Genomic DNA, 22,054 nt, shown 5'->3' on the forward strand with positions numbered 1-22,054 from the left:
GATCATCTATCCAGGTGCTCATTTCAGAGCAATGATAAGCTTCCAGGGCTATAAATGTGCATTTTTTTCTAGGCTAAAAAGTTATGTTATTGATGTGCAACATTTAATGGCTCCCATGAATGCCATCTTTTTGACTACCCAGGTATATCCCTTACAATAACTATTCTAAACTGCTACCATTCATTTTGGTGGGGTATATCCAGCCCCCCTTTTTTCTTGCAGATGAATCTATCTCCCACTTTACCAAGAAAAATAAGATAATTAAAGATGAAAGCTACCACCCTATTTTTTCTGCCAAAAATATCCTTGTTCCAACACATGTACCCTTCTTGTACTCTTCTGTTTGAGTATAACTATTTTTATCCTTTCTAAAAGTTTACCTTCACATTGCATTTGAATCCTCTCCTTTTTTGTCAAAAATATCTTTTCTTCTTGATTATTTACAGTTTCCCAGCATCATACATATCATTCTTCCTACCAGTTCCTTCTTTTTGTCCTTCAAACATAGTTATTCTCGATCTCAAAAACCAATGCTGCTATTATTGACTGTCCAAGCTGCCATGTTTCCCTTCATAACTAGATGTTTTCTATGCAACTCTGTTCTTTCACAAAATAGTCCCACCCCATGATTAGAGTTTTACTCATGCTTCAGCTCTCAACTCTGGTAACATTAGATTGCATGTTACAAATGTGGATACCATCCATGCATTTCTGGATTTCATATTCAGTGACCTCCACGCAGTCTTGACCCTGGCTGTTACATAGCATCTATCACTTTACTTTCAAGCATGATGCAAGCACACCTACTACTCCTATGACTCCAACACTGAATTGTTCTTCCTAATTGTGGTTAATATCCCAAAGGCTTGTGTTCTTTTCATATTTCAAAAAATGTTCTTTGGACAGTATGTCCACTTTTTTTTACTTTAGTGAAATAGATCAATTTTCAAGATCGCTGAGGACATCCTAAGGGTCAGAAAATGTTTGGGCACCATGCATCAATACTTGAAAGACTAATAGAAATATGACACCAAATTAGTTGAGTAACTGTTGATTAAAACATAAATACTGTTTTACAGGAATGAAAAGAGAACAAATTAAAAAAATATTTAAATAGAACAAGTTTACTTAGAATAATGGGCTATAAAATAGTGTGATACATATATACACACATCTATTTTCTAAATAGTAAGGAAAGTAAATGGACATCAATGACAACTAGCCAGGCTCTCATCTTAGTTTTCATACTAGTAAAAGTGACATCTAAGCTCAAGTCAACCAAGTAGTCGTGGTATATGTACACAATGGGGTACTACCCAGTTATCAAAAAGATAAATTCCCACCATTTGCAGCAACATGGATGGAACACTCCTCGCAACAGTCACATTAATCTTTCTAAAATCCAAGTCTTGGGCCTCCCTGGTGGTGCAGTAGGTTGAGCACCGTGCTGTGAAGCTGTCTGCAGCCTCTGCAGCATGGTTCGATTCCCAGCCTATCAGGGAGAAATCCACATGGCATGGCAGACCTCTACTGTCTCGCCTGCTGTTCCCCTCAGCAGTATATTTCAGTCAGTCTGCCTGTTCTGTTCCCTGCTCTGTCTCTGGTGAATTCTCTCACCTTCCCACACCTCTGGCCTGTACTCCAGTTCTTGTGTAAATAAAGAAATCTTAAAAAAAAAAAAAAAAGAAATCACTCTTTCAAAAGCAATGTACATGTATTACCAAAAATAGATGACAGAGACCGCCTGAATTTCTGTTACCATTTTTTTTAATGTGTACATACTTATTTTTTCCTAAATGGGACTATATTAGAGATACTGTTTGAAAACCTACATTGTTAATTAGCACTATAGAGAACATAGTTTCTGACATAAAATCCAATGACCAAACTGGTTAACCACCATATCAGGAAAGCTTTGTTTAATATTCAGGGCCTTACCAGTGGCGCAGTGGGTTGAGTGCCATGCTGTGAAGCTGTCCATAGCCTTGGCAGCGTGGGTTCAATTCCCCACTGGCCAGGGAGATACCCACATGGCACAGCAGAACCTCTTCTGCCTTGCCCGTTGCTCCCCTCAGCAGTGTCTTTGGTCCATCTGCCTGTTCTGTTCCCTGCTTTGTCTCTGGTGAATTCTCTCACCCTCCCATGCCTCTGACCTATACCCCAGTTCTTGTATAAATAAATCTTAAAAAAAAAAAAAAATCAAGTCTTGCCATTCCCTGACTGAAAACACCTCCATAGATCTCCTAACCTTCCAAATGACACTTCTCAACCCTCCAAGGGCTTGCCACCCCATCTCCCTTGAACTCTCTCCAGTCTTGTTGAATTGCTTCCATAGTTGTCTAGTTCTTTTACCAACCATGCACCTTCTGCTTTGGGCTTTTGCACCTGCAGCTCTTTCATGCTCCTTTCTTCCCAACCTCTCATATTTATCATTCAGAGCTCAGCTTGGATGTGACTTTTTCCAAAAATATCCCCTTGGAGCCACTCTCTCAGACTCTACCCTACCACTCCCACCAAGACTGAGTAACATCTGGGTTAGATGCCCTCCATGAACCCAAAATAATTCTTATCATTGTGAATTTAATCACAGGAGTCTCTGGATGGCAAAGACTGTATCTGACATGTTGTATTTTCCTTGTTGCCCATAGTCTGGCATGTGATAGATGCTCAATAAATGTCTTTAAAGTTACTATTCAAAATCACTTAATAGACACACAAGTACTTACTGATGAGGACATTATTTATATTGTACTTTGGCATAACTTATTAAGCCCAACAGGCTCTTCTTCTGTAATCAAGTATTGCATCTAAATTGCAGCCTAGGCCTTCATCTCCGACTACAAAGGGGCTGCATACCAGTGGGGTCAGGGAGAGGAAAACCCTTCCCCAACACCAGAAAATCATCTCAAAGCCCATCTCATACTCCGCCTATTTTTTTTTTTGTTACAGAAAAAAAGTCAGCATATCTTCATCTCATGTGAATATGCATATGTAATTTACATAATAAATAGGAAAATAAGGAAACTCAGTATTTGAAGAGTAATCAAATTACATTGTTTAGAAAACAGAAAATAAAGCTTACCGGTGCCGTAGGACAACACAGATCTCTCATAACTTAATCATTGGATGAATCAGTTCTGTATTTCTGTCAATGTTTCTGCCATGACTCATTCTGGTGGACTAATTTTTAATTGAAAATTATAAACTCAGAGGATGTTTGCTTAAAAAACATATGGCAACAACCTTCATAGGGACATGAAAGGTCCCTGTGTATTAGTGTCCAAGTTAAAATAGTTACAGTGCACACAACATAGGTTTCTTTACAGATATTTCTCTTGCCTATGCTGTCAATTACAATTACTTGATTATCTCATGATCACCATCTCTGCTGGATTTAAGTTCCTCAATTATCTGTCTCTCCCCTTCTCCCTCATCCTCCCATACCTTCTATACAGTCTATAAGCGTGACTACTACCCCATCCCTTTAGAACATGGCCAAATAACAGCATCAGTGTTGTCCAGAAAGCAAGCTTCTAGATGGAGCTGGGGTCAAAGAGTTTATTGGGAAGGAAGTTGTATGAAGGTCAAAGGAGGAAGCAAAGTTGTACAGGGAGAAGCAGAGTTGGTGTCAATTGACATTACCCAGCTAGTAAGTGTGAGAACCCAGATTGAAACTGTTAGGGTGGTCCCCAGGAAAGGGGGAGGTTCCCTGTTACAAAACCAGGCAAATCTGCCTTCAGAATCCAAGTACTTAACAACTCATTGTACTGCTTGTAACTTCTCCTGCCTGACAGATTTAAAAGTATTTATTATGGTTCAAACATTCCACTGAGTGCCTTTTTGTGTGCATTAGCTATTTGTGATGTAGGCATTACTTTTTTATTTACTAGAAACCTAGATCTCAATGAAGTTAAATAATCACTCAGCAAGTAAGTAGCAAAATCAGATTTCACACTTCAAACTTGTGCTCTGAATCCTGACTCCACAATCCTTTATACCAGCATTGACTTTGTGTTAGGAAAAAGTTTCATTTATCTTTATAATCACACAACCTGGTGAATTATAGACATTGAATAATAATTTGCTGAATAAATTAATGAATAGATGAATCAATGAATCAATGAATGAAATGCTTTTCTAGAATTTCTGTCTGGTACTATAGATTATGGTTATTTTTTTAAAGGGCATGTTATGAGATACTATTTCTAGAGTTTCTGTTTTCTTTTATTAATATTAAGCTATAACTTAATTTTGCAAATAAAATTTTTCTAGCAGTCAATATGTTAAGCACATACATTAGAAAAGGTCCAGGAACCTTAGAAATGCCACTTTGGTATAAAACAGTCAATACACTGATGATTCTCACACTTTCATGCACACAGGAAAATGCAGCTTTATAAGCCCCATAAATCACAGGCTTATTCAGATTTAATAAGGAGCCTAGAAATCTGCATTTTGTAATCATCTTCAGGTGAGTCCATTGCAGATGATCCATAGACCACACTTTGAAAAACTCCACGGACACTGGAATTGCCATTAGTTAATCAACCTCAGTGTCACCATATGAGAACGCCTGAAAAAAAAAAAAAATAGATAGCTTTCCCAAAGAGTAAAATCATGACTGGAATAAAACTTAAGTCCATTATTTCTTATAATGATTTTTAGTACTGAATGATAAATCCCAAGACCCAGAGCATGACAACTTAGCCTAATTGTATCTGGGTGGACAGAACATTTAACAATTATTTAAAATTTAATAACTTTTGGAGAAAGAACTAGTGGTTCATTCTGCATATATACGGTGTTTATATCACCCCCGCGGTGTTTTTGCCATTAGTCATAAGCAATTGAAATTAAGATGCCTTCAATTTTAAGAATTATTCTTCTACCTGAAGAGTACAAAAACACTAATTTGAAGGGGAATTTGTTCTCCCCTGTTCACTTCAGCACTATCACATTAGCCAAGTTATGGAATCGACCTAAGTGCCCACATACAGATGAGTGGATCAAGAAGATGTGATACATACAACTGAATATTACTCAGCTATCAAAAAAAGATAAACTCTCGCCATTTGTGGCAACCTGGATAGAGCTGGAGGGGATTAATCTAAGATAAATAAATTAGAAAAAGACATGCCAGATGGTGTCACATGTAAAATACAGAAAAACCAAACAAAGGGTCAGATAAAGCCAAACTCATAACTAACCCTAGAATGCTGACTATACAATTGAGCCATTCCAAGACAGAGGAATGGTGAGAGCAAGGTGGTCAGGGAGTACAGTGGATGATGGGGGTGGACTGTTGGTGCCTTGGTGATAAGTGCAATGTGGGCGTGGTAACAACACCTGAGGGGGGGAGAACCTGTACTTCTAATACACTAACAACAATATAAACCAACGTTACCTCAATTTAAAAAGAAATATTCTTCTATTAAATACCACTAAAATAACCCAAATGGTGAATTCAGTATAAGACAAAGAGATACACCACTGTGTACGGTTAAAAGAGAAATTAAAGACAGTGCCTTAGTTTATATTTCACCAAAGGTAATTTTTAAGCCAGAACTTGAGTGCATTTGGAGATGGTCCAGGAAGTATTAGCAAGGATGTGGTAAAAAAAAGAAGAAAGGAGTAGATGAATCAGAGCTGATGTGTAGCTGGGCTCAATCCCATGGAAGACCCTTTGAGAAACTGTATAGAACCCACCTCAGGAATGCTGCTTTGAGAAATTTTGAAAAAGAATGGGGAAGCTGGGGTATTATCCAAAACTACCTTCCCTCACTAGTGGAGAGTTGCCCCGGGGGTGTTGAGCCCCAACACTTTTTAGTGAAGAGAGTTTTGTAAGTGACTGATTCTCAGCCTTCCACATGCACCCCTAGACTTTCCTGTGCCAGACTGAACAAGCCACCCTGGCTCTGCCCTTGGAGAAGTGATGCAGGCACTGGAGGAGGGAAACCATTCAAGCACCCAGGGGTGCTATGCTATAGCTGCAGAGGATCTCAGGGGGGCACCTGGGGTCATGGCCTAGACACCAACAAAAGAGCCTCCAAAAAGCTCAGAGACACGGGTGGCTTAACTCTGGCATGGATGGAAGGAGGTTTAGAAAGTCTCCTAAGAGGCTGAATCACACTAGGGTGTTAATCATGTAGGTGTGTGCCCTGAATTCATACACCAGCATAGTCCATGGACTCCTTAGGCAGGGGATTTAATAAAGTGATTTTTCTGTCCATGTCTAACAAACAAATGAAAATCCTCTCTCTCTGAACTTGGTTTTAATCCAGGTTACTAGCAATTGTAGGTCCATTGGTTGGTTGATTTATCTCAACTTCCCTCATGCTAAAATGTGAGAAAAGCCTATCCTGAAATCAATGAAATACAGTAGTAACAATTTAGCCATGAAATAGATACTTAGATACTTCTTTCCTATATAATAAAACCCCTAGGAACACTCTGTTGTTTTTGCCTCCAAGCATGCACACATGCTATGCACGCAAGCCATACATACATCTAACAGAAGTCTTTTCATAGTGGAGGGCACTTACTGCATAAGGTTCATAAATATACAAATAACTAATATTCTATGAAATCAGCCAAATAACACCCAGATTAAATGCAACAGAACCAGAAAGCTGAAATTTAATGTTACCATTTATCTAAAGGAATCCATAAAGCAGGGAGAATATTCCTGCTTCTGGCTGCATTATTTTGAAATGTAAGAAAATTACAACCAACTGTATCATTTAATTCTGTAAATAAAAGAAATTAAACTCTGTTGCTTCCCCCCCCTTTAAAATATTTAGTCTTTGGGCTTTTATTTGACAATCACATAGAGACTAGTCTATACTATTTTTTAGAAAACCATTGTGTCCTGAGATCAATAAATCAAAATTGGATCACCTCCTCCTCAAAGGTGAATTGTTATCTTGCTGAAGAGGTTATGTGACAGGATCTCTAGTTTGGTAAAATACATGAACAAAAAGAGGATTAAGATTTCCTTGCCTGAAAGGAAAATTCAGGATGTTATTTTTTCTATTATGGGAGAGTTTCCTGAATTGTCTCCTAGAACAAGAGATTAAATGTCAAGAGATAAAGCAGGTGCGAGACCCATTATTTAAAGCTGTCAGAGCCAATTCTCTCATTGGAGGTGCTGTTTCCACACAGAGAATGAAGTCAGCTTGACAAATCAGGAGTATCTATGACAGTTTGAGAGAAGAGGCAAAAGGCAGCCAAACAAAGGGCTAGGGATCCTTTGGTTGTCAAAATTCTGGAACAAACAAAAGATTCATGACTATGGAAGAGATCAGGATGCCTGGAGACATCACTAGTTAAGAGAAAAGCAAAATTCAGCAGTCACAAGTTAATCAAACTGGGAAGCAACAGGCCAGTTAAGGTACTCAGCACCCAGGGGTTCAGGAAGCTTTTTCAGCAACCTATTGGTGTCAGCCCTGATTGACTGGTGCTGCAGCCAGAATCCAAGCAAGATTCTTGAGGCTTGGGGGTGACATTTTTGATTAAACTCCCCCTCCAAAAAAATAAATAAAACCTGGTGTCCAAGGAAGCCATGTGCGACCTTATTGTGAGAATCTTTCCCCTGGTTTTCAAATCAAACCATCACGCACATCTAGTGATAAGACTTCCAAAGTGACATGATCCTGGTTGCTCAGATTAATGAGGCCTTCTTGATAAGGGGAATCAAGTCACCAAGGCTTAATCCTAATATATCTGGCAGGGGAAGTGGTCCATGCTCAGAGCCCCAAGCATACCTCCAGCCCTGCCAGAGTGCTGTCACCGGCTACAGGGAAGTACTATGGGGATTACTCTTCATTGATTACTCTAAATTAGTGTTCTTTTCTTTCCCCAAGCCATCTTAGGGATGGAAGACATTCAAGCCCATTTCCTTCATTTGGGTTAGAGGTGACCAAGCAGACTAGTGAAAGAAGATTCTGAGCCACTTTCCAAATTTCAGTACCATTTCACCTGCCTGCAGAGTTACTCTCATTACAATCACTAGCATGTAGTAGAAACAGTTTAGTTACATCACTGTGTGGCCTGGAGCAGCCTTGCCACCTCTCAGAGGCCCAGTATCCATTTCTGTGAAGAAATTTAGCTGGACATGAATGTGATCAAGTATCCTATTTCTTTCTTTTTTTTAATATTTTATTTTATATAATTTTACGTCATTTTTCATTTTTGCACTATGTATGCATTTTCATTTTGGTTATATTCCCCATACAATTGCACCCCCCCTTATTTTGACCCTAACCCTTCCTCTTCCCGCCCCTCCCCTCTCCCCCCGCAGTGTGTCTCTGGTCCATAGTTGCTTGTTGATTTTGATTTTTACTTTGTATTAATTAGTCTTGACCTACTAAACATAGAGCTTCCATATGATTCAGGAATTCCACTCTTAGGTATTTACCCAAATGACACAGAAACATTAATTCCAAAGGGCACCTGCATCCCTGTGTTTATAGCAGCACTATTTACAATAGCTAAGCTATGGAAACAACCCAAATGCCCCAAAGTAGATGGCTGGATCAAGAAGATGTGGTACATATACACAATGGAATATTACTTAGCAATGAAAAAACAGAAACACATGCAGTTTGCAGCAACATGGATGGAGCTAGAAGGGGTCATGCTCAGCGAAATAAGTCAGAAAGAAAAAGAAAAATACTGGATGGTCTCACTCATAGCAGGAATTTAGAAGTCCTATTTATTTCTTGAGAAAAGTTGTCTTATTCAGACAGCAAAAGACAACATGAACCTATAATCTAAAAGGGCAATAAAGCCCCCAGACAGAGGATGCTGGCAAACATTAATAATCGACTTCTTACATACACGTATCTTTATATTCTCTTTAGTAAAAGGCATGTGACTAAATAATGGCAGTTTTTTTACATGGTTAATGACTGTGACTTAAACCATCTTTTAGGGGGGCTGTGTGTGTGTGTATGTGAAGTGTGTGTATGTTTGCTCTGGAAATGACAGACTCAGAGGCATAAAAATGGTTAAATCCAAAGATGTTCAAAGTTTAAGATCCATGTATCAATGATAAATTTTTGTGAAGAAAAGCTGAATGACAAATGTGCTATCATTTAATACAAAGTATGTAAAAAAAAAAAAACTTCTAGCAGAAAAAAAAAAAGTCCATCATTTTTCTTTGAAGCTGAAAGAATTTGTATTGAGGGAGCAGGGCCATAAATGGAATTAGCTTAACAAAACTCAACATGCTTACTTCCATTCATAGCCTTCTGGGAACCATCCCCTTATATTTCTGTAAATCTGCTAGTTACAGCATTCTTGAGATATAAATTTCTGGAACTTCGGGCATGGACAATGGTGATGCACTAGATTTTATTAAATATTCAAAGTAAAATTGTGCTATTTAGGAAAATGTAACATACAAAGAGTACAAAATCGAATGGAAATAATTAAGGAATCTATATTAAGAATGTATAGGATTATATAATTCTTTGATTAAAGAGCTCTACACATAATCATACAATATTTTAATCCAAGCAGTCAGAGGCGATTTCTTTCCAGAGCCTTAAGTGAATGATGAAGTTTCTGAGAATCCAGCTTTGGTTATTTCCAGCAGTAAGTTTCTTCCTTATGAAAGACTGCACATAAAGAGTCATTGAAAAACCTGAAGGTACCCCACTGTGGCTCCTTACATAGTTAAAACCCTATTAGAGTGAAAAAAAAATCAAGAGACTCCCCTGGGGAAAAAAAAATACCTATCTCTGTTCACTTGGACCCTGCTGTGTACAGATTTATCTGGTTGCTGTAGCAAAACAAAAGCCACAATGGGTGTGTGATGGTGAAGGGGTTGAATTTGAGAGACCCCCAACTTGTATTATTCCTGCCAGAAGACCTGATCTGAGACCAGCTCTGGCAGCCCCTGCTGAGAAGGGCCTCCTTGTAGTTTTCATTCCTGCCAGGACCTAGAACAGGAAATTGGGGAGTGGGGAATGCATAATGAGCCTAAATGAGAGTTAGGTGCTTAATTGGGGCCTGCAAAAGGGAAAGAAAAAGCTAGCTATGTGAAATGTGATCAGAATCCAGCTAAGTCAAACGTGGAATATCTTCAGCAGTGTGATCATATCCAGGGAGCTGGAACTGCTTTCCAGATTTCTTTTGCTGCAGCATAACCAGCAAAAGAAAATGGACTAAGAGAAAAACAGCCATGTATAGGGTAGTCCAGTAGAGTCTTCCAATATTTTATAGGAGATACTGTCTTTGTAAGAGATAGTCTATTTATCCAAATGCTTGGATAAATCTACTTATCCAAACATTTAAAACTGTTTTTCAACTAAGTCAGATGGAAATATTCCTGTCTATGTATGATTCTGTCAGTTTCATTGTTCATGATTGGCTTTTGGATACAGAACCATCAGTGTTGTCTACAGCATTTGTCCAGATGACAAAAGGGGTAGAGAGCTCAAAAAGCAGCTTTGAGATTCGGGTTGTTGGGGTGAAAGTAGATGAGGTGAGCAACAGTTTACCTTTTGTAGCTTTATCTCTAAGAATCTTGAACTAAATATAAATCATGAATATCAGTCTGCTGGGCCTCCCCGGTGGCGCAACAGTTGAGCGCTTGGTTGCGAAGCTGCCCTCAGCCTCTGCAGCGCCGGTTCGATCCCCGGCTGCTCCCCGGCCACCGGAGGAGGGTCCCGCAAGGCGCGCAGACCTCTCCTGCCGCCCGCTGCTCCCCTCAGCAGTGTGCTTCGGTCCTTCTGCCTGCTCTGCTCCCGGCTCTGGCTCTGGTGAATTCTCTCACCCTCCCGCGCTTCGGACTGCACTCAGTGCTTGTATAAATAAATAAATCTTAAAAATAAATAAATATTAAAAAAAAGAATAGCAGTCTGCTCAAGTTGCCATAAAAAAAATCATAAACTAGGTAGCTTAAACAACAAAAATTTACATTCTCACAGTTATGGAGAATGGGACTCCAAGGTCAAGGTTCTGCCCCAGTTCGTCTCTGCTGTGAGCGCCATTCCCACCTGTAGATGGCCTCCTCAGTGTGTCCTCAGGTGGCAGAGGGTGACAAAGACAACTCTTCTTTCTCTTCTTATAAGGCTACAGTCTATCTAATTAAAGTCTCATTTAACCTTAATTACCTCTGTAAAGGCCCTCTCTCCAAATATAGTCACTTTGGGGGTTGCAGCTTCAACATATAAACCTGAAGGGGACACATACCGTCATTCCATAACATCAAGTCTAATCAGAACTATCATCTCATAAATATTTATGATACCAGCTGCTGACAAAGGCAAGCTGTGCATGATACCCACAGGAATACCAAGTCACACACTCAAAGAGGTCGGCGCACCTGGTCTTGGGTTTAGATGGTGGTGTGAAGTCAGATTTCAAACCTCACTTTCCCCAAAACAAGCATACAAACAACATCAATGAAGACAGTAATCAAACAAAAGAACCCACTGGTAGTCAGCAGCAGGAAAGATACAATTCCAGAAATGCAGATGATATTAGCCTGGGGTAATTCCCTACCCGACCCCCTACACGCAATCATACACACACACACACACACACACACACACACACACACACATATACACACACTCAATTTCACCAGGCTCAGAAATGATCCTGAATAAGATCTTACTAGTTATCATTTACTTGTCTAACTGTGAGGGGAGCAGACATGGGAAAGGTCCACAGAGCGGGAGTCAGTCATGAACATCTTTAATTCTTCCTCTCCCCAAAGATACAGGAAAATTTGCTGTAATTCTCAACTTCACTGTCTCCTGCCGGGAGGAAAATGGAAAAGGAAAGGCAGACCAATAACAATTGCCTACAACTAATTACCTATAGCAAAAAAAAAAAACAAAAAACAAAAACGGCTGCATTTTACCAAAGAGAAAACAAACAGAAATGTGTAAGTCAAGATCTTTGGTGTGAGCAGGACGCAGGTGAGAGCTCCTCAGGCGCCTCAGGTGAAGCCTCTGTGAAGCCTGCCTGAGGAGTCTGTGCAGGGTTTGCATAGGGTCCACGGCCTTCTGGCTTGGGAGTCTGAGAGAGAAAACAACAGAAGAGCATAAAAATGCTCCCAGGCTGACTTTCTTGGGGAAAAGCTTTCAATCTCACATTGAATTCAAATTCTTCCTAAACTCCAAGGATAACCGCTCATAGTTACAAAAAAGCACATACAGCGTGGAATGAACTTGGGCTGTACATGGGAAACTCTTGCTGAGAAATCAGATGTCTAATATAGTGGATGCTCTGGCCTCTTAACCCCTGCCAACAAATATTCCCACAAGAAAACGCTACTTCTACCCTCCCCTAGGGGCGCAGCAGTTGAGCGCTGGGCTGCGAAGCTGCCCTCAGCCTCTGCAGCGCCGGTTCAATCCCCGGCTGCTCCCCGGCCACCAGAGGAGGGTCCCGCATGGCGCGCAGACCTCTCCTGCCGCCCGCTGCTCCCCTCAGCAGTGTACTTCGGTCCTTCTGCCTGCTCTGCTCCCCGCTCTGGCTCTGGTGAATTCTCTCACCCTCCCGCGCTTCTGACTGTACACAGTGCTTGTATAAATAAATAAATCTTTAAAAAGAAAAAAGAAAAACTAAACGCTACTTCTAGCTACCTCCTGAGGAACAAAGTGTCACAGATGGCAAAAAGGAGTGATGCTGGCCTCCCCGGTGGCGCTGCGGTTGAGCGCTGGGTTGTGAAACTGTCCGCAGTCTCCACAGAGCCGGATCGATCCCCGGCCACCAGAGGAGGGTCCCACATGGCGCGCAGACCTCTCCTGCCGCCCGCTGCTCCCCTCAGCAGTGTACTTCGGTCCTTCTGCCTGCTCCGCTCCCCGCTCTGGCTCTGGTGAATTCTCTCACCCGCCCACGCTTCTGACTGTACCCAGTGCTTGTATAAAATGAATCAATCTTGTATAAATAAATAAATCTTAAAAAAAAAAGTCTATAAGAAAAGCTTTGAACAATTCAACAGGAATGCTGGTAAAATACAAAAACAAATGGCATAAAAGGGAGTGAGGGAGGGAGAATCCAGACACCCTGCGCCCCAAGAGGTAAAAAGTCTTTGAAATGTAGGACAACGTGCCTGACTTATTTTAAGTGGTTGTAGGTAAAGAATTTAAGCATCAGCTATTTTTTTAAAGATTTATTTGTTTGTTTGTTTGTTTATTTATTTATACAAGCACTGGCTACAGTCAGAAGTGCGGGAGGGTGAGAGAATTCACCAGAGCCAGAGTGGGGAGCAGAGCAGGCAGAAGGACCGAAGTACACTGCTGAGGGGAGCAGCGGGCGGCAGGAGAGGTCTGCGCGCCATGTGGGACCCTCGCCTGGCGGCCCGGGATCCAACCAGCACTGCAGAGGCTGCGGGCAGCTTTGCAACCCAGTGTTCAACCGCTGCGCCACCGGGGAGGCCCTTAAGCATCAGCTTTTGACAAAAAAAAAGAAACAATCCATTTCTGGCACTTATTAATTAAAATAGCCCATTTTCAACCCAAAGCTTAATGATTGGAAGACATATGTAAATACAATTTATATCTCAAATTGTATTTTTGGGGAGAATTTGGAAGTTGAAGAGAGTCTTAACTCAAAGCCAGAAAAAGAAACGTATGGCATTTTATTTTTGATTTTGATATTTAATTGTTCTTTGACTAGAATGCAAAAAAAAAATTATGAACAAAAATTTGTAATAAATACACCACCAAATAGCAATAGTGCTTTCTCCTCTGAGATTTAATCCAACCAAGCCAGACCTCTACTCAATTCATTTCAGTAAACTTCATACATAGCATACACTCAATATATATGCTGACTGGAGAAATGAATGAATGAATGATATCAGAGATGAACATTATGATAACTTTTTTAAAGATTTATTTATTTATTTATACAAGCACTGGGTACAGTCAGAAGCGCGGGAGGGTGAGAGAATTCACCAGAGCGGGGAGCAGAGCAGGCAGAAGAACTGAAGTACACTGCTGAGAGGAGCAGCGGGCAGCAGGAGAGGTCTGCGCGCCATGTGGGACCCTCCTCCGGTGGCCGGGGAGCAGCCGGGAATCGAACCTGCACTGCAAAGGCTGCGAGCAGCTTCGCAACCCAGCGCTCAACCGCTGCGCCACCGGGGAGGGAGGCCCATATGATAAATTCTTGAATAGCATTAAGAAGTGATTCAGCTTAGTTTGTGTGATTAAAAGATATCAAGAAGTGGCTATTAAAATATTTCTCTCAGCGGGCCTCCCCGGTGGCACAGTGGTTGAGTGCTGGGTCTGCAGCACGGGTTCAATCCCTGGCTGCTCCCCACCCACTGGAGGAGGGTCCCGCATGGCGCTCAGACCTCTCCTGCCGCCCGCTGCTCCCCTCAGCAGTGTACTTCGGTCCTTCTGCCTGCTCTGCTCCCCGCTTTGGCTCTGGTAAATTCTGTCACCCTCCCGCGCTTCTGACTGAACCCAGTGCTTGTGTAAATAAATAAATAAATCTTTAAAAAAAATTTCTCTCAGCTAATAAATATCAGGCACTTGTTATAGTTCATTCATTATCTCTTTGGATCATCAGATGAGATGAGGGAGATAGAGCTTTACCTCCAACTCTGAATGACAAAACTGAGACTCTTGTTATACACAGCACTCACCCAAGGTCACACAAATAGAAATGCCAGAGTTGGGAGCTGAATCCATTTCTGCCCAAAGAATTACACCTCATCCCCTTTAACAAGATGGTCCAAGATTGGCATTCTTGATGTTCACAATCTATCATGTGCAACAGGAAAGGAAGTTATCAAAAAATGAAAAAATGGCATAGACAGTGGAGAAAAGGAATTATAGAGGTTGAACTTGTGGTTTATTGCATTCATTGTAGGGAAGGTAGGTAGTAAATCTTGGCTAAGTGCAATCTGACTTATTTTGACCCTGTTGACTTTGGGTGAATTTTCACAAGAGTGGGTGTTTAATTATTCCTTGTACCCTTACATATTATAAAACACTTGGATATGAAAACTGGATACTATGTGCTTAGGTGATCCCATGACATTACCAAGGACTGGAATTTTTTTTTTTTTTAAGTTCAAGTATATTTATTATATGGTTGTTGGAATGACACCATTAAAAGAGTGACTTCAAAATAATTTCAAATAGTGTTGGTGGCTTGATGGTAAAGAGCATTTTTGGGAAAAGTATCATTGCAACACAGTATACCTCAAAGACTCAACTGTTGTTCAAATCCTGAATTTCTATTGACCCTCTGTTCTTCCTCAACAAATAGGTCTTTGAGTTGTTTTCCCTTAGTTGCACTTGAATTCTGCACCTATGAAGGAACTTGGCAGGCTAGGGTTAAAGTCAAGTCTAAATGAGTTCATTTTCCCTAATAATCAGTAGCTTTAAACGAATATAAAATCATGTCTGTGAATGTGTAATAATAGCCTCCTCCTGAGAGCTTAAATGTATGTGACAAATGCCTAAACTCAAAGGCCAGTTTTTTCTATCTTAATACCATTACAAAGTGAGAAGAGTTAGCCTGCTAATGGACATCTCATCTGCAAGCATTAATTCAGTGCTCCTCAAAGTTTCATATATGTACCATTTGTAGTGCTGTACATGATGTTAGGTGATGTAAAAAGCAATGTATTTATTGCAATGTGTTAAAAAAAAATTAGACACAAGCCAAGCTTATAATTTTATAGCTAAAATTACTATAGGAGAAAATCAAGAAACAAGACAGATTCAACTAAAATGTATTGGGAAGAATGTTAGTTATCACCAGGATAGTGCTGCAGAACAAACCATCTTCAATTTCAGGGGTTTAGAACAATAATCATCAATTCTTTTGTTCATGGATATGAGGACCAAATGCATCTAGTTTAGTCCAAGAAGCATGCCAAGTTGTGAGTTGAATCCAGATCTTCTCCTTGGATCAGCTTCTCCCTAAAGCATGTTCTTTTGGGATAAAAAGATGGAGCATAAGAGGGCAACCCCCAAGTGTTTGATTCACTTCTGCTAATATCCATTGGCCACAGGAAGTTCCATGACCAAACTCAGTGTCAAGGTAACATGAAGCAGACTCTCAGAGTGAAAGACAGGGCATGAAGTTTTCTAAACAATTACTTAATCCATTGCATTAATAGTAAAATTTGAACACAGATATGGCAAATATTGTCAAGACAGTTCAAGAATGTTTGTTTTGTGTCAACACTGCTTAAAATGAATCCAAACGGGCCTGCTTTCCATAGCTATTCTGACACCTAGGCATCTGCATACGCTGAGAACTTGTAGTTCTATTTGTTATATGAGGTTTATTGTCAATTAAATCTCAAAAGAAAAACTTTGAAGATCATTCAGCATCTCCCCATGTTTATGTATTTAAAGATTGAGTTAACTGCATTTTATATACATCTCAGTATATTTTCTTTGTGATTAGACTTGCCTCATTTATTAATTATTATGTAATGCAACTGACCTACAAGGTTACCACAATCAAGGCTTTGAGGACAGTTGCAGTTGGTAATTGAAAATGGAAATGGTACTGAATGTCCCAGATTCATTCTATTCCAGCATCTTTTATCTCCTGTTAGGTGCCTGATATGTACCTGTTTGTGTTCCAAACAGCAGCAATCAAAATGGGGGAGGGACAGGAAAACTGGAATAAATAGGCTATAAAGGCAGTTTTTGTCTTCATCAGATTCCTTTTTCTAAATGAAATGGACTCATTTCTCTGAGGCATTCAATTGCATTGCCCAGCAGGGAAGAAGCCATTTGGATAATACCAGTCCCACATGTATGTCAGACTAACAACTGTCTGTTGTTACCCTCCCTCTTTCAAATGTAGCACATATAGACATGCACATGCATGCATGCACCTGTCATACATGCACACATGTCAGTTACTTTCATGTTTCCTCAAAGGGCTTGGGATCCTATGACTTTATTTTTTGTATTATCCTTTAGGATAATACCAAATGCTCTCATCTACTGTCATATTATCAGTGTTAATTATATGTTGACATTGGCCAAATACCCAAATAATTGTGTCTAATTTACAATATTCTTTTTCAATACTGAATGCAAAAGCCTGTCAGGCATCTCCACTAAAATGACACTGCATGTGCTACGGACCTCAAATTGGAAATGACTTTTTTTTACTTTCCCCACTTCCCCAACTCTTCTTTCTCATTTTATATGTCTTTAAGTATCGACCTCCAACCATTACCCTACCATGTTCAAAATCTGGTCACCTTTGAGTCATACTTTTTTTCTCCTCAATAAAGGCTCTAATTGATCCATTGAATTCAAGACCTCTTCCATCTTTCCATACCTTCCTGTCTAGATGAGATTGTATGGTCTCTTCTTATTTGTTATGAATGCCCTGGAAAAATTATTTCTTTCTAGAAATTTTTATCGGGGTATAACTGACATGTAATCCTGTATTTGTTTTGATTATAAAAGGTAATGATTTGATATTTGCATATATTAGGAAATGATCTTCATAATAGTCTAGGTAACATCTGTTTCCATACATTTTTTTCTTATGAAGACAATTTTAAGGTCTAGTTTCTTAGCAACTTTCAAATATACAATGAAGTATTATCAACTATAGTCACCATATTTCTTGAGCTATATTTCTTGATTGTCAGCTTCAATAAATCATTATGAAGACTGAACTTTCTATCTTTGATGATATCATCCTTTGAAGAAATTATAAACTGGATTTTTGTCAGCCTTGCTTCACCCTTACCAACATGCACACAAAATTTAACATACATAACACTAAATTCTCAGCTAATGAAAATCTTCTGTTTGAAAAAAAGTATAGAAATAGTAAACATTTTGCAATTATGACCTGTATCTGTATTTCTATTTGCAAATGCCCTGGCTCTTTAAGTTGTGAAAACATAATAGAAGTTTACCTAAGAAATAAGATATTTTTGTCCTATTGACTTTTTGGAAAATATCTCACAATAAGTAAATCGATTCCCTTACTAATACATTTAGGCATTTTATTCTGCTTCAGTCACAGTTAATAGATACCACACCTTCTGAAGCTGTACAAATAGAGCACAATCACAATGGAAATTAATTAAAGACAGGATCTCAGCAATCCAACATGGCAGCATTTGAGATGTTCTCCTAGGGAAGCAACTAAGCAGTTCTTTTGTGTTTAAACCAAAAATTCACTGCCAGAAAAAAGTTTCTCCATTTTTCAGGCTGCCTAAGCCTGAAATAGGTTTTCTTTTCTTTTTTCATTCTACAGAGGTTAAGCTCTGTAAGCACTCACACACACATAAGCAAGCAAACATACAAATTTCTCTAAATTTAAATTGTAGGTTATTCTGATTAATCCAAGTTTCCCTGCTTTCATGCTACCCGATTTCTAATTTGAGAAATTGTATATGTATGTGTGTGATTATCTCAGAAATTAAAGAGAATTTGGAATATGACAGCACTAAAGTATTCAAGCAATTTAACCCACTATTTCTTCCCTTCACCTTCTCTGCAAAAGAAGTTGAATCCCAGGAGTATTTTTAAATTTAAGAGAGCAATGGAGGGTGACAGAACAATTGGCAGTCAGGCTTGTATAATTCACTATTAATCAAGGACTATACTTTCACTCTTTCAGCTCAAGGAGAGGCCACACCTAAAGTTCCTGTGAAAAGTGAAGGTTCTGGCGACACAGAAAACTCTACAAGTCCTGACAGTAAGATTCTGAGCACTTTGAACTCACACAAAGTACAAACCTTGCATATTGTCTGTATGTAATCTAAGATTAAGGGAGCTTTCTAGTCTATAAATCAACATATTGAGTTAGAACAAGGTAAAGTTCAAAAACCATTTTCTACTAGGAACTAAGAAAATTGCCAGCCTTTAAAAAAACCACTGGCACTAGTTGTTTAAAATAGCACTGCCTCAAGTTAATCATACCTTACAATTCTAAGGTCATAGTGGATAATTCCAAGGTTAAGCTGGACTGAAGTCTAGCTGGCAAACCTTGCAGAAATATCATTCACTTACTTCTCAAAAAACATACTTGCCAACCTTCTCCCTGCTCAATTCAAGCATTCAAGGCAGCTCTGGATTGAGTTTGGGCTAAGTTTGTCCTTGGAACTTCATCACTTCACCTCATTGTGTCACATGAATGGCTTGGCCAAGAACATAGTGAGTTTTGAAGAGCACCTTTGAAATAAGTTTATAAACCTTTCCTTATTCACATCTCATTTTGAAGACATCTAAAGATTCTAAGCCTAAGGAATATAAATATACCCTTGCCCTTGCACAACAATTCTGAGAACTCTTTGAAATAGCATTGCTTATATTAGAAAAACAACTATTTGAGCACATATGATATAATAAACATTTTTTTTCCTCTGACCACAGAGCTAATGACCTTGGGAAAATTTCAGCTGCTCATGGCTTTAAATAGTTTCCTGTACCAGATATTCTGCCCTCTTATAGGCTTATTATCACCTGAATTGCCTTCCTTAATTATAAGCCATTCTGTACTTTCATTTTTACTCAAGGGAAGGCCTTATTAAGAATAATGTTTTTAAATCCCAGGTCCTTCCATTAAAAGCTACCACATGTTATTCATGCTCATTTGTACTCATTCTGCCCACAGCCTGCTGTGACAATATAGACATTGTTCTTAACTAGTTCTTCAGCACTTCTGAAGAATCTGAGGCCCATTGATAGTCAATGAATAAAAAGAAAATAAATGTACAAAACACTAAGTTTTATTCCTTAGGTGAAGATTCACTATGCATGACACAGGTTCTCAGAAGCCCCAGCAGTAACTTATTGACCTGACTTAATGTTGCTTTTTCCTAACTTAGTTGATCATGAGATCCTTTTTTACAGAAACATTTATTACTATATTTTGGAATATGTAACACTTGGATTGGAGGAAGATGCTCTCCTATATTTTATCCTTTATACCCCCCACATTGATTTGTGTGTAGATCAGAATGGAAAGTGCAAGCATTATTATCTTTATATAGGTAGAGTCCCAGTATAGTTTGCCAGTGGGAACAAAGCAATCTAGTTTTTAAAACCCCTCCTTGAGAAAGAGTTGGTTGGAGTGCCATTCTGACTTTCAAGCCTCTTTGAAGTGTGAGAACCAGTATCTGCACTATTTTACTTTACTCAAACTTTTGTGTTCAAGGAAAAAATAGTTGGGTTGTTGATTTTGTGCAAATAAATTATGGTTACTCATGAGAACAGAGGTTATTAATTCAGAGCTTACACTAGTAAGGGTGTCAGTCATTGTCACTAGTGTTTGACCAACTCAAAATTCAGGCAAGGAAATTGGTAAATTTCATAGTTAACAGAAGATAATACTTCAAGCTTCCTGTGATGAGAGCTTGTTGACGTGGAGAAGCTGGACTTGGGTTAACTAAAAGTGGGTGATTTGTCGGGAACTTAATTGTTTTGCCCTGGTGGGTCCTCCTTGGAAGCTTGGGAAAATAAGGGAAAGTTGGAAGTCACTGACCAAGACCCAGCATTCTAAACTGATTGCTACATAGGTTGTATTTTGCGAGCCTAAGCTGGTTACTGCAGAGATTTTAAGTCACTTCTATTGTTGCATTTGGTCTGGCCATCATCCATTTGTATATTAATTCTTTCAACTTACAATATGACATCAACAATAAGGCATCAACTTTGATGCCTTAAAATATCAACTAATTAAAGCTACTGACCCTTGAAAATTTCCAGAGTGATAGCTGTGCTTGCTCCAGGCTACTTCCAGACAATGGAACTAATTATGTATTCTCTTTTTAATATAAATGCTCACATAGAACAATACCCTCAGTAAGATAAAAGCATACATTTTATCACTGTTGTTTGATCTAGTTAGATGTTTTGCTTTTCTATTTCATGGTGTCCAACAGGGCTGCACCCATTTGCAAATTTACAGAGTCTGTTTTGAATTTCAAAACTGAAAGATAGCAAACCAAACAAGCCTATTGACATTGTCGGGTTTTTTTTGTTTTTTGTTTTTTGTTTCTGTTTTTGAGAGAGAGAGAGAGAGAGAGCTGCTTACCTCCCTGCATATCAATAATCTGATCTGTTTTGTTTGTTTTCTTTTTATTTTCTTAGACATCTTTATCTTTGAATTTACTTAAGGATGGTAATAAATACACCCAAATGTCAACCCCAAAATCTGATATGAAATAACTCAGTTTCCACAGCTTAGTAAAGAGGTAATTCTGTCCTCTATTCCCTTACCCCACCAAAAACCTATAATACTGGTCCCCAAATATTAAGTGAATGAACATGAGCTAAAAAAAAAAAATACATGGAAGATAGGAAACCAGAACAATATTGACTCACAGGTCATTTTAATGTGTTTGAGAGAACCGGGCTTAATAAATAGCTAACCATTTTTCTTTTCCTTTCTGGTTACAGTTGAAATGAATAGTCAGGTTGACAGTGTAAATGACCCAACAGAGAGTCAGCAAGAAGATTAACTAATAGGTAAGTGGCCCCTATGGTGGGATTTACAATTGATTAAACTGGCCATAGAACTGTTTGTAAATGGCATATTAGATTTCCCTGGGTTCTGCTAAGTCCCACAGCATGGCATGGGCTAAACTTTAAAACTTTTTATACCAAATAATACAGTATAAGGAGAAAGGATTACCCCTAGAATCTTACCATCTTTAAGGAACAAAGATAAGCCCCAGCATATCCAAATCATCAGTACGCTGGTTTTTGGAGCTTAGACATTAAAAAAATATATATATATATCTATTTCACTCACTGGCCTCCTGAAGTGATCAAATTATTTTAGCAGTCCCAAGCTGATTCTGAAGCATTGCTTTTCCAGAAGCTACCTATTGAGTTGTTTAAGTATATCTGTTTTTAAGCATAACACTAAACCTTTGTCCTAAAGACTATAAAGGCACTTGAGTGTGATCAGGCTGAAACAGTCTGCCTTGTTCCCTATCTTCTCACACCACCACCTGTGGACCTGAATGTCTGCAAAAAAGATTTGCTGAGTTGACTGTGCCTCAGGGAATAGCACAGAAAAATAAAAGCATGGACAGACCACATTTTGGACTTTTTCCAGACTGACATTCTAAATGTCTCAG

The 22,054-nt window shown here is 39.1% G+C and overlaps 1 protein-coding gene across 4 annotated transcripts in view; it reads left to right on the forward strand.

The window, feature by feature from the left end:
- MACROD2 (mono-ADP ribosylhydrolase 2) overlaps nt 1-21,430 on the forward strand; it is a gene marked incomplete at both ends in the record, with an annotated part of 1,814,301 nt that extends 1,792,871 nt beyond the window's left edge. For all 4 annotated transcript variants that reach the window (XM_084247233.1, XM_084247234.1, XM_084247235.1 and 1 more), the window contains 2 exons: nt 18,586-18,663; nt 21,369-21,430. In XM_084247233.1, the coding sequence (XP_084103359.1) occupies nt 18,586-18,663; nt 21,369-21,430 (140 nt within the window). The remainder of the gene's footprint in view (nt 1-18,585; nt 18,664-21,368) is intronic.
- Between the last annotated feature and the right edge of the window lie 624 nt (nt 21,431-22,054).

Source organism: Talpa europaea (genome assembly GCF_964194135.1).
Source record: "Talpa europaea genome assembly, chromosome: 11".
Lineage (NCBI taxonomy): Eukaryota > Metazoa > Chordata > Mammalia > Eulipotyphla > Talpidae > Talpa > Talpa europaea.